This window comes from Cucurbita maxima, unplaced genomic scaffold (assembly GCF_002738345.1).
Source record: "Cucurbita maxima cultivar Rimu unplaced genomic scaffold, Cmax_1.0 Cma_Scf00022, whole genome shotgun sequence".
Taxonomy (NCBI): Eukaryota; Viridiplantae; Streptophyta; class Magnoliopsida; order Cucurbitales; family Cucurbitaceae; genus Cucurbita; species Cucurbita maxima.
Genome location: NW_019272038.1, coordinates 247,783 through 261,064, shown reverse-complemented (window position 1 = coordinate 261,064; position 13,282 = coordinate 247,783). Strand labels below are relative to the sequence as shown.

Below are 13,282 nucleotides of genomic sequence, written 5' to 3'. Positions count from 1 at the left end.
AATTGCAGCAAACCGAGGAAAGTGAAATCCAGGTAGAGTTTAATTGTTGTTGTTCTAATTCCACAAGGTTTTTTTTTTTTTTGTGGTAATTCCTCTGAATAATATTTGTAACGAGCATTGCCAACCAAAATCGCTCGTCTCTGTCATTTGGAATCCAAATGCAACGCAATCCATGCGAATCAAGAGTCCAGCTTAAGCCACGTTTACTCGACCTAAAATTTAATATCTCCAGAGATATCTTCCCAAGAAAAAATTAATTTGTTTATTTTCATTTATTTAAGGTTATATTTAGAAGTTAATTATGATAAAATAATATAAGTAACGATTTAAAAAAAATTATTAAATAAAACTTAAATTATCCAATTAGATTGGATGGAAGAATAGAATTATTTAAAATGGAATGAAATTAAAAGATTAGAATTAAAGATGGAAAAGTGTTACCTAATAAAGTAGGTAAAATGAATTAAGGAGGATTGTTTGGATAAAATTAGTATATTTTTAAGGAAGAAAGTCCAATTTGGGAGGTAGGTATAAATCGTTGAAGCCATAAATAAAGTGATTATTTGTCTAATTAAGTAATTATTGCCCAACTTGCCGTCCCTCCTGTTATTTTCTTCATTTCCTTTTTGACTTTTTCCCCCATTATGAATGACATTTGTCGATATTGAGTTAGGGGCAATTTTGTAATGTTACCCTCCAATTATTGAAGGAAATAAAACTATATATATATATATGCCCCTCTATTTCCATTTGAGGGAAATTCTTGAAATTGGTATTTTAATTATTTTATAACCTAATGTTTTTCTTCTCGAATAATTATTTAATTGAAGCCCTAACGAAAATTTTTATTGATTTAAGATTTTCTAAAATTCAAATGGTAAAATTTACACGATCAACAAAATATACCATATAAATTCACTTATTTTTAAAAACGTTTTATTAATTTTCAAAGACTTTTTGGGCAATATTCCGACTTAGCAATACTAAAATAAAGTTATTGATGTGCGAATAATAACTAAATAAGGGCACATGGTAAATTCATTAAAAAATTAATAAAAATAATTTAAATATGGTAAAGATGAGGTGGACAAAATGAGTATTTTTAAAAAAAATTATTTTGGTACACATATTTGTATATTAATGTGGTAAAATCAATATAAAAAATATAGAAATTTATATTTTGAAAATTAATAAAACTAAAATATTTTTATGATTAAATTAAATAAAAAATTCCGTGGGATTAATTTTGTTTGGAAAAAATGAGGCGATTTTTGAATCTTAATATAATAATATTATAGATTTATGTGGAAATTGTATTGATTATTTTACTAATTTAATTTTTGCTTAGTTGTGAAAATTGCTTGTGGTTTGCGAAATTACTAAATTAATCTCATGATCAAAGAAAGCTTAGCTGAAGATTAAGGTTAAAAATAACATAATAAAATTAGAAACAGGTAATTAACTAATTAATTAAATTGTTTTATTTCGCTAATTCCTTAATTCGGGGGAACACAAAAGACGACAATTATCGTCTCCTTCGTGTCTTGGCCAGCAATTGCGCGGAAAATCTCATTCTGACGTGGTTCGGTTCTGTCAGTTTTATCCTCTTCTTTTTTTTTTTCATTCCTATTTTTGGTTTTCTATAAATCCTCTTCAATCTCAGCCCCACCCTAGAGACCAACCACATCTTCTTCATTTTTTTCAAATCTCTCAACAACCCTCTTTGCTGCTCCTGCTGCTGCTGCCGCCTCTCTGGTAATCTTTTCTTTCTGATCTTGAATCTACTGTATTGATTTATGCTTTTTTTTTTCCTCTTTCGATTCCGGCTTGTGTTTGCTGCAGATCTAGTGGCTTTTTCTTTTATTTTCTGTCTTAGATCAGTTTACTTCACTGGATCTTTGTATCCATGGAGTTTGGATTTGTGTGGTTCTTGTTCGTAATTTTGTGGAGGCGAGGGGTGAAGTGGCTTGTTTTTGTACTTCGTAGCTGTGCAGCTTGTTAAATCCTATGCAATGCTGTGTTGTTGTGTTTATGCGGCTGTTTATGCTTTGCCATTGTTTTGCTTGCTCTAGATTCTGCTGTTCATTGATTTTTTAGGGTCTTGAATTGTCGGCTCAATTTCTGAGTTCAGTGTTCATGTATCTATATCGTTTCTGATGGTTGTGATTTTGATGCGATGGAAGTTTTGTTGGTCTTTGAGAACGAACAGCTTAACTTTTCCTGGTTCATCTTGTTTTTCGCGATTCTATAATGTTGAGGGATTCTTTTACTTTTATTCAATTCTTGAGTTCAGTGTCTGTGTAGAAGATTAATTGATTCCAGATCCGGTTGAAGAGCTTTTGTCTTGTACCCTCTTGAAGGGGACTTTTGGATCCAACTTGTTTGGCTGCTTTGCTTGTATTTTCCACCATATCTCTGCTACGCTCGGCTTCTATCTGCTTCATTATGAAGAAGCTGCTGAGATATATACCGTCACTTTGTTCGGCATCGCCATTCTCACTCTTCGATTACTGAATAAGAAAACATGTCAAACCCAATACTCGGAGTTGACGAGTCTTTTTGGCCCATGCATGTGTCGCTTGTTTGTGCATTTTTTTTTTCTTTTTTTTTTTTTGCTTCTCCTTCTACCTCTGTTGAAACCACCCCCTTTGGGGCCCAGCGTCCTTACTTGCACACCGTCTTGTGTCTACCCCATTCGGGGAACAGCGAGAAGGGCGGCACATCGTCTGGTGATTGGCTCTGATACCATATATACCATATATATCTTCTAGCGGTGGATCTGGGTCGTTACAGTTGAAAGATAAGCTCAAATGATATGAACTCGTTTTGGTTTTATATCCTTTTCATATCATTTTAAGCTTGGAACTTATAATTCTTGTGGACTTAAAAGTAATAATCAATCGATTTGTATTTGCCTTTGATATTAAGCGTCTAATCTTTATGACTTTCCATATTTCAGACTTTCAGTTTCTCTCTATTTTCAAATGGAAGTCATGGGGGGCTAACTTGGCGAGTTCTATGGCATTGACTGGTATGTTTTTCTTTCAAATCTGACACTGTGCATGCATGCTCATCAGCTGTCACTTTCACGAGAACTTGGGTTATAAGCTTTATGCTGCACGATGTGTAGGTATTTTGGCAATGCATATAGAAAGAGGGAACTCTATAAAGTTGCAGAGCATCACTCATACTGCCATATCTAGTAAATATAAGCGTGAGTTTTCTGGCATGGACTTTGAATCAGATTGGACAAGACACAGAAAGTCCTCTGCATTTGCTGCTCAAGTGATCCGTTCTGCAACTTCCTTTATGCCTTGGTCTTGCAGAATCCCAATTAGTAAAGGATATCACGAATTTCTTTAATTGAACTCAATCAAGTTATTGGACTGTTTGAGCAATACTGTTGAAGAAGAACAGTCGTCGTTGTACATGATTTAATTGGTTACTTTATTTGTATAATGCCTGGATTCATTTCTGGAAAGAAGAGGTTCACAGAAATAAACATGTGCATCATCAACACTGTTAAAAAGAATTCAGTTAGTCATTCGAAAAGCGATACCAGATCCTCTCAGTTTGATTATGAGTCTGACAAGTCTCTCTTTCCTGGTTTGCCCGATGATGTCGCAAAACTGTGCCTTGCCCTGGTTCCACGTTCTAGCCACCCATCTATGGCTGGTGTCTGCAAGAATTGGAGGTCATTCATTAAAGGCAAGGATTTCTTAACCGAGAGGAAATTAGCTGGTGCTGTTGAGGAGTGGCTGTACTTCTTAACTATGGATACTGAAAGGAAGGAGTGCCACTGGGAAGTATTTGATTGTGTAGAACACAAATTCCGAATTCTTCCCCCGATGCCTGGGGCAGTGAAGGCTGGTTTTGAAGTGGTGGTTTTGAACGGGAAGCTTCTTGTCATAGCTGGTTATTCGATTGCTGACGGGACTGATTCTGTATCATCTGACGTTTATCAATATGATTCTTGCCTTAACAGGTCTGTTATCCATGTTAACCTTAGAAACATATATTCCAAGAAGTTGCTTTTATACTCATTATGATTAACGTTATTCAATTATTTTTTATTTTTATAATTATATACAATGATTTTTCTTGATATAAAAAAAAAAGAATTTGAAATCTCGCTGCTATTAATTTCAACACACTCCATGTTTATGGTAGTGTTGACTGTTAAGAAGGCGCTTCTTTATTTGTAGTTATAGTGGATTCAGCTTCTGTTTATGATTGCTTTTTAATCTCTGCTTGCTACGGGGAAAGTAGAGTTGGGTTTTCACTAGTTAGTCATGTGACTTCTTCAAACATGGATGCAGGTGGAGCAAATTAGCCAATTTGAACGTAGCTCGACATGATTTTGGTTGTGCTGCTGTTGATGGAATTGTCTATGTGGTTGGAGGCTATGGGATAGAAGGCGACAATCTATCGAGTGCTGAGGTGTATGACCCCGAAACTGACAAGTGGACTCTAATCGAAAGCCTCCGCCGCCCTCGATCAGGCTGTTTTGCATGTGGATTTGACGGTAAGCTGTACGTCATGGGTGGAAGGTCGAGCTTCACCATTGGAAATTCGAGGTTCGTCGATGTGTACAATCCCAAGAGACATAGTTGGTACGAGATGAAGAATGGTTGTGTAATGGTCACTGCTCATGCTGTAGTAGGTAAGAAACTCTTCTGTATGGAATGGAAGAACCAACGAAAGCTATCTATGTTCAATCCAGAGGATAATTCATGGAAGATGGTACCAGTTCCATTAACTGGTAGCTCTAGCATTGGATTTCGGTTTGGCATATTGGACGGGAAGCTGTTGCTCTTCTCTTTGAAGAACGAACCCGAATACCGTACTTTGTTGTACGATCCAAATGCAGCTCCGGGTTCGGAATGGAAGACCTCAGACATAAAACCATCTGGCTTGTGCTTGTGCAGTGTGACCATCAAGGTTTGACAATGGAAGTGTCATTTTAGAGTGAAAGTCACTTTTTATCCAGTTTGACTCGTTTGTTATCTGATTCTAATTCATCCTTCATTTCTATTATCTGACAATGAATGATTTGGTCAATCATTTAAAACATCATTTTTATCTTAATGATCTAGTGGAGAATCAATCCTTTGATGATGTTTGTTTTCAAACAAGCCTGCAATCCAGATAGATAGAAACTCATGAAGCAATCTTTACATTGCTTCAACTTGCTGCTGCTACTCATAGAAAATGTAGATTGCTGATCAAATCATGTCAAGTGAAGTCGAAGGTGTCAGCTGAACCCGGTAATCGTCTGGTCGGTTGCGGGCTATGCAAGCCTTTGAAGTTCGAACTTAGAACCTTCTGTTTGAGAAGATTGATGTGTGGTATGATATCCAACCCCTACTGCAGGGAATTGAGTTTTTAGAAGCTAATCCCATGTTAAGAAGATGCATGAAAGATTGAAATTTGTACATAATATGTAAATATGGTATCTGGTGAATGATTAACTTTTCCGTGACCAAAAATTTGAATCTCTTACCTCTACTCAAATAAGCCTTAAATATCAAATCCTATGTTAATTTTTGTGTGTGTGTGTGTGTGGATACTGTATTATAACCTTTACCAACACAAAGGTGTATACACAGATTTAACTCATAAATCTATTTACACTGACCTGCCGCCTATGTGGAGGGAGGTTATACAGCAGTCCATGAAAAAGATGGCCAAAACTATTCCTGCTTGATTTTTCCAGTAAAGAGAACTACGATGACAAATAACGTTACAGAAACAACACCCATTTCTATTTTTAAAGCTCGATCTCTCCCCCGGATGAACTATATAGTCAAGAGAAACCATGAACTAGAATAACGAGAAAGAGCCATGAGATCCATTCTGGTTCACTTTCACCTCCAATTCACTACCTATATTCAAACCAGCATTGCTAGAATCAACGGTGTAGATAAAATGTCTACTACAACACTCCATTTCAATGGCTCTTTGAACTTCAAGTCCTTTACTTAAAGGCCGAAGTTAATGTAGATCAACATGCTATTATACAACCATCAGACCAGAGATTCAAGGATTGTTGGAAATAGGCCATGAAAATGAGATGCGGCGAAGGAAAGGGAGCTGTGATTCGAGATGAAGCACATACTAAAGTTGGAGAAAAGAGATTGCAAAAACCAGTCGAAGCAGCGAGAAGCCGCTTCGACACAAATGGAAATACAGCTTAAGTCTTCAAAATCAAGCAGAAACTTGGTATTTTTGAACTTTGGCTCGATCCCCCTCTATTTTCAACTCAACAACTATCTAGACTGCTGCCTACCTCAAGTGATAGAACATCAGTGGTATGTGTCTTAAGTAGAAGTATAATGCACAAAAGAAAACAAAACTCTTTTGTTTTCTGATGAGAAATGTAACACAACAATGATCTTCCTCTTTGGCAGTTTTGAGGATGCATAGCAAGCAAAACAACTTGTAATGGAATGCTCGTGTATTTATAAATGGATTTAAATAGCTTTCAACCATGTCACTACAGAAATCTAACTTCAAAGACCCTCTTACTAAAATAAAGACTGTAAGGCACACACATGCTAAATAAACCACAAAACAGGGAATATAGGCATAGCTCAGAAGAAAATTATTGAGACTCCCATTGAGAAGCACCCCACAGCTACCCAAGGACTCAAACGTTCACCTGATTCACAAACAGAACATCACCCCGTCAGATAATAATGACTGTTATTCTTGCCAAATGATTGTGCATATAAATACGAATATGAACAAGAGAAATCTAAAAGGCCGAAAAGCTACTGAGTTTTTTTTAATAATAAAGAAGCTAAATACTTTTTTTGGGTGCAATACATCAGAAATTCAGTCTCATTAAGAGAGACGAATGCTGGAAGAACCAAAGAGAAAAGAAGAAAGAAAGAGTTAAGATGTTCTACAGTTTTATGAATAAATTGTTCCAGAAAAATATTTTCATGCAATAGAGCAATTGTGCAAATTTAACCAAGAATCCTACCTATTCTAGCTGCTTTCCAAAAGAAGCCACGGAACCTGTCAGATGAACAACTCGATTAAAAAAGATATGGAATTTATAATGTAATCGTATTTCGAACATAAGAGGTAGTGATTTCGCACACCAAGAACATCAATGTCGGTGATCAATAGCACCACCATGATAATAAATCAATCAACACCTAACATATTGTATAGGAAATTCAATTTTACGAGGTAAAGGAAAGAATGGTGGTCTCTCCAAGCATCAAATTAGTTCCAATTACGTTAGAGAGAAGGAAAAGAAAGTAGCAACATGAAATGAAAACCAATTAGCCAACATGCACGAAACCTGATTATTTAAATTTATCTCAATGCAGTATACAGCATAAGAGAAATGAAGAAATTACCCATTTCTCTGTTCAAGAATAGCAGGAAACTGCATCTTCACATAGGTACAGGTACAAATTCCCAGTAGGATTACTGTCAGAAACGAATGAAAATTGAACAAAGCCGACTGAAAAACAAACATCGACCATGTCAGCGATTAATCGCTCCTAGTTATCCAAGCTATGACTATTTTCATAGTTCGCACACCAAAGACCAGGGTCCTTTACCATTTTCAAAATGCCAGGTATTAATCACGCTAACAATCTTCACTATTCAATTCAACCTAGAAATAGGATAAAATAAGTTAGGAACGGACTGAAATGAAGTTCAATACACACATCCATATTATTCATGATTGACGACAAACTCTCTTGGTAATTCGAAAACTCCACAGTAAATAAATTAGGCTCTTCGATTTTTACAGAAATACACCATTTTGAAGTTCCATTAAGATTTTGGGCACCACAAAGCTAAACTAAACAATCTCTGTGAGAAACTGTCACGAAATGTAGTTCCTCATAGATATTGAAAGCTGAAGGAGAAAACCTTGAATTCAATTTACGAATCGGGAATGGGTAACAATGTTAAAACATGAACCTTCTCCAACAAAGATCCGAATCTCTCGATATCCAAGAAACAATTGGTTCGAACCCATTAATCTAAAAGCCTAAATCCAACTAAATCTTAAACGGCGAATCCAATAACATTGAAAACACAAATTCAAACAAATCACAGAGTACTTACAGAAAGTACAGAAATTGCTATTAAGAAAAGAAACAGCGGGTCTGATACAAGCCGCAGAGATTCTCAGATCGTAGTCCTTCGGAAACGAATGAACGGGAGGAAAGGAACTTGTTGACCTCCCAACAGCCAAAGGTTTGAAGAGCGGCGAGCACAAGCGCTTCTGGGACAGATCTTTCCTCCGGTTGTCAATGAAATGACGAAGGATTACGCAGTTCAGTCGAGTTCCAGCGAATCGGCCATTGCTTTATAGGAACTTTATACTTTTTACAGTTACCAAATGAATACTTGGTGCGAGGGGATTTTTAAAGTCATTCCAAATATTTTTAATGTGATTCTTAATAGGTTAAATAATATTTGAAAAAAGAAAAAAAAAGTTAAAAATTAATATTTTACCAATTCATAAAAACCTAATTAAAAATTAATTCTTTATTTAATTTGACGCGGTGAAACCTAGTCTTGAATATATATTTAATAGTTTTCCTGCATAACTAAATTTTATCTTCTACTCTTTAAAATTTTGAAAATAAAAAAAATAAATAAAAGTACTGTAATAATTTTTTTCTATGACACATTGAGACCAAAATGAATAAAAATAGAAAGTTTAATGTAATAATCAAGGCAATATTTACCACTCCATTTGTAGTTTTTGACATTTTTTTTTAAAGAAAATGTTTATTTAAATTTCAAAAAAAAATTAAAATTTTATTTTTCTCTTGTAAAAATTAACAATCTTGCCCATCTTCCATCACAAGTCCATGATTATTTTGCAAAAAGAATTAAACATATAAGGTGAAAAAATGGCCCATATGACTAACCTGAAGGGAACAAGAAGCATGGTAATAAGGTAGTCTAACGGAGAAATGGATTAAAAATTTAGGAAACATAGACACAATGTCCTCCAAGAAGCCATAGTTCTAGTAACATGACAGAAAGACTAGAATCAAACTTTTTAAGGATCTGTAAAGTTTACACCTGGAGCATCTCTTTAGAATCAGCTTCCCCCTTATAGCACAAATGAACAGGGAGAAAGCGTCTTAACCTGCTTATATGTCTGTATGGGATTAATTATCAATCTCAGTTTTCAGCCATTTCCTGATCCACTGTGGTTGGCGTCACTGGGTAGTAGTTGTAATGAAGTTCTCCTACATCATCGCCAGATAGCTTTTTCCATCCATTTGGTCCCACATAATAAACTGATCAATGACATTCAAATCACGAGTGAAACCAGAGAATTTAAGTATTACAAACACGAGGAAACATTTAGACAGAAGGATACCGCTAGCAACTCCACCACTCGCTCCATCTCGGAAAGTTGCGTGATAAATAGCTCGTCTAGCAAGTTCGGCAGCTTCTTCAACAGACAAGTCATAACGATATCTGCTTGGTAACACCAACAAAGTGTTCAAGAAGTTACATAAATCAACGTAGATGAAAAGATGGACAATGGTTTTATAATGAAGGGGAAAAAAAGGAAAGAGGAAAGAATATTGAATGATATCTGTACCAACACCATCACAGGTATTGCGAAGGGTGCATTAACTCGACAGAAGGCAAAAATTGTGCATTCAAGATCAAGAAATCTAATCATAATTACAAGCTGGGATGTACCTTTTAAACTAATTCTAAAAGGGGGGTGGGTTTTGCTGAGTTTCCTTTTACATGGAGAGATATTGCGGAGAAAGGGTGTTGAATTCATTCGCTAGTTAGTTTAATCAGGGAGGTCAAAGTTTTTTCTGTTTTATTTTTTTGCATTATCTACCAAAAGGGCAAATGCAACCGTCCAAGCCCACAACTAACAGATATTGTCCTTTTTGGACTTTCCCCCTTTCAAGCTTCCCCTCAAGGTTTTAAAACGCGTCTGTTAGGGAGAGGTTTCTACACCCTTATATAAAATGCTTCGTTGTTCTCTCCAACTGATGTGGGATCTCACAATCCACCCCCTTGGCTGCACGATGCCTGATTTTGATACCATTTGTAACAGCCCAAGTCCACCGCTAGGAGATATTGTCCTCTTTGGACTTTTCCTTTCGAACTTCCCTCAAAGTTTTAAAACGCGTCTGTTCGGGAGAGGTTTCCACACCCTTGTATGGAGTGCTTCGTTCCCCCCTCCAATCGATGTGGGATCTCACAATCCACCCCCTTGGGCGCAAAACATCCTCGCTGACACACCGTCCAATGCCTGGCTCTGATACCATTTGTAACAGCCCATGCCCACCGCTAGGAGATATTGTCCTCTTTGGACTTTTCCTTTCGAACTTCCCTTAAAGTTTTAAAACGCGTCTGTTAGGGAGAGGTTTCCACACCCTTGTATGGAGTGCTTCGTTCCCCCCTCCAACCGATGTGGGATCTCACAATCCACCCCTTTGGGCGCAAAACATCCTCGCTGACACACCGCCCGATGCCTGGCTCTGATACCATTTGTAACAGCCCAAGCCCACCGCTAGCAGATATTGTCCTCTTTGGACTTTCCCTTTCGGACTTTTCCTCAAGGTTTTAAAACGCGTCTGTTAGGGAGAGGTTTCCACACCTTTGTATGAAGTGCTTCGTTCCCCCCTCCCCCCCTCCAACCGATGTGGGATCTCCCAGTTACATTTTTCTACAACTTAAAACACTTCTTTTCCATTTTAAAACAAAATACTACTTACAAAATGTCAGCAGTTTGTTTAGTTTTTTTAAATATCAGAAGGCTGCAAGTTTAATGTCCTAAGTAGGTGGTCACCATGGAGTTATCTTCACTCTCTTTTACTATTTTTTGTTACTGTACTCCAATGTTCCTAGGCCAATTCATGCCAAATCGTGGTGGTTCACTGAAAAAGCTACATTGTTTGTCCAAAAATTCGGTAAGGAGTTGACCAAATGTTAAAGACAGCCTGATGATGGAGAATCACACTTACCCATTATCCAAGACACCGTAGGCATAAGGTGAACCAGATCCAACAGAAAATCTTGTTCCTTTTAGCCTCCCTCCCTCACTGTCTACGTAGTATAGACCAGGACCCTACAAAATTTTTACAGAGGCACAGAAGAAAGTAAGCTGTGGGTCATTGTAAAAGAAGAAAACGAAAATGAAACAATTCCATCACAATTTTCATCTTAAATAAGAAAACAAAGATGAATAAAAGATTTATTACCGTTTCATCCCATCCAGCAATCATAGTCCCAACAGAAAGACCCATTCCACGATAGGAGTACAGAATGTTTGCCAGTAACTTTGATGCTCCTGCAACTGAAATCCGGCGCTTGTTTGCTAATTCGTGACGGCGGCACTAAATCATATCATGTTAAATATTATGATCAGCTAACCACAAGCTTAAAACCCAAAATGTCAACTTTGGCAAGGTACAATTAATCGAATTTGCTCATTTACAACTTGAGTCGTTGAGACTGGAAAACTCCAAAAGTAGAAGAGATTAAAATGATAGTAGTACAAGGTAATCCTTTCTTAATAAAAATTAAGAACCCTACAAGTAATTATATATTGGCCAATTACCTTGACACCGAGGTTTCTGTGCCAAAACTGGCAATCGGCAGCACCTCCAGCCATTGTGCCAAGCATGTAAGGATTGATTTCAATAATCTTTTTCACAGATTGCGATGCTGTACAAATTTAAAAACAAATGTAAAGTTCAGAATGAAGAACGGTTCTCAAAAGACAACATAATAACTTACAATTCAATGTAGGGTGAGGGGAGGGAGAACAAATGGCATAAAGCTAGAACAAATGCATCAAGCTGCACAGAGAATTCTATCATAGGTGTGCAAACCCCGAATTGCTAATAGGGATAAAGTAACTTAGGATAGCACTTTAAAGTTTCATGATATCCACACAAAACACGTCCAGAAATTAAGGCTCAAATTTGTTTAAAGAACACATGTAATAAAATAAAATTACATATATAGCCTCCCATGCTGGCTCGCGAATCAGCAGCAACCATGACTCCTTCCTTAAAAATGAAAGCCAGTGTTGTTGTTCCTTTAGCTGGCTTCACCATCTGAATGGCCTCTTTCTGAAAGCCATCAAACTGATATACGGGGAACATCAAAGTCAGAATAATCAATTCTACAAAAAAAGCATGCAGCCCAGAAAGCAGTATAAGATATGATTTACAAATTACGTCACTGGAATTAGGGACTTCGAAGGATGGAGCAGCTGAAAACCCTTCCAAAATCTCCATTTTTGGTCCAAACAGCGGAGCACTTGTTTGAAGACCACTGGTATCGAGCTTCATGTTTCAACTCCTGTTATGACCAAAAATTAAGATTTAGTACAGGGTTCGCCTTGCAAAGAAACTATCCACACAGCAAGATTTTAGTTAGAAAAAAAAAGAAGTCCAGAGAAACACCCTCAACTACGCCGATAACCGAGCTAGTTCTATTTCACAGAGTTAACGAAAACTAAATTTGGAACATCCTGCCCGGAAAAATAGTCAAAACACTCGCATCCGATAAACAAATAATCGTCCTAACCGATTTGACATCAAAAGACACTTCAAACTCCTTAGCCATCAAAAATAGAATCGTGTGATCAAAATCTCAGTATCCCGTCCTCAAATTCTATCAGAAACCAAAACAGATCCATAAAATCCTCGGAATGCAAGCAATTTTCAACCAAGAAAAGATCGAAAACAAAATCCTAATGACCGAAATTGATTCCAATCAGCAATGTATCATAAATCCGCATATGAACTCGAAAGAACTAAAAAAGAGCGAACTCTTACTACTTCAACTTTACCTTTAGCTAGAATCTTGAGCAGCGGGAGAACAGAAACACGAACTAAAAACAAACAAAATATACAACGTCCAAGGAAATGATCGAAATGGAGGCAAAAAATGCCGCAAGAATGAGGATGTTTACGGGAAGGTCGAACACAAGTTTCTTGTCCTCCAGGAAACCAACGGGCTTAATGGGCTTGGGCTTGACCCATATTTTTATTCGGTCAGTTAACTGTGATGGTAATGGGCCTTGGGGCTTGTGGCTCAATCTTGACCCAATTTTAAAATAATAATACAAAAAATAGATTTTTTTTTTTTTTTTTTTTTTTAAAAAAATTTATAACTGAAATATGCAATGCCCTCTCGGTGCCGTACTTTTAGCTCATTAATAAATCGGGCTCCAAGCCGCGAATTAAATTTACTCGTTCCGCACTTTTCGCCTTTTTGCCCTTCCACCGCTATTAACCCTCTC

The 13,282-nt window shown here is 36.8% G+C and overlaps 3 protein-coding genes across 4 annotated transcripts; 1 reads left to right on the top strand and 2 right to left on the bottom strand.

The window, feature by feature from the left end:
- The first annotated feature begins 1,629 nt into the window (after nucleotides 1-1,629).
- Nucleotides 1,630-5,475, top strand: LOC111496106 (F-box/kelch-repeat protein At1g67480). The gene is made up of 4 exons (XM_023146398.1): nucleotides 1,630-1,755; nucleotides 2,960-3,031; nucleotides 3,131-3,985; nucleotides 4,320-5,475. Exons 3-4 carry the CDS (start codon nucleotides 3,459-3,461, stop codon nucleotides 4,945-4,947), a joined length of 1,155 nt encoding a protein of 384 aa, XP_023002166.1. The 5' UTR covers nucleotides 1,630-1,755; nucleotides 2,960-3,031; nucleotides 3,131-3,458; the 3' UTR covers nucleotides 4,948-5,475.
- Nucleotides 5,476-6,346: 871 nt separating this feature from the next.
- Nucleotides 6,347-8,391, bottom strand: LOC111496111 (protein kish-like). Its single transcript, XM_023146403.1, has 5 exons — nucleotides 8,098-8,391; nucleotides 7,581-7,636; nucleotides 7,374-7,480; nucleotides 6,989-7,023; nucleotides 6,347-6,661 (listed from the first exon to the last, which is right to left on the bottom strand). The coding sequence occupies exons 2-5, from the start codon at nucleotides 7,581-7,583 to the stop codon at nucleotides 6,594-6,596; spliced, it is 213 nt and encodes a 70-aa protein (XP_023002171.1). The 5' UTR covers nucleotides 7,584-7,636; nucleotides 8,098-8,391; the 3' UTR covers nucleotides 6,347-6,593.
- Nucleotides 8,392-8,937: 546 nt separating this feature from the next.
- On the bottom strand, nucleotides 8,938-12,962 carry LOC111496110 (proteasome subunit beta type-5). 2 transcript variants are annotated; one of them, XM_023146401.1, is made up of 8 exons: nucleotides 12,830-12,962; nucleotides 12,213-12,336; nucleotides 11,990-12,119; nucleotides 11,588-11,694; nucleotides 11,229-11,363; nucleotides 10,992-11,095; nucleotides 9,374-9,474; nucleotides 8,938-9,290 (listed from the first exon to the last, which is right to left on the bottom strand). In XM_023146401.1, exons 2-8 carry the CDS (start codon nucleotides 12,324-12,326, stop codon nucleotides 9,172-9,174), a joined length of 810 nt encoding a protein of 269 aa, XP_023002169.1. In that variant the 5' UTR covers nucleotides 12,327-12,336; nucleotides 12,830-12,962; the 3' UTR covers nucleotides 8,938-9,171. The 2 variants fall into 2 exon arrangements, with proteins under 2 accessions (XP_023002169.1, XP_023002170.1); XM_023146402.1 differs by lacking the exon at nucleotides 12,830-12,962 and having other exon boundaries at nucleotides 12,206-12,338.
- Nucleotides 12,963-13,282: the final 320 nt, after the last annotated feature.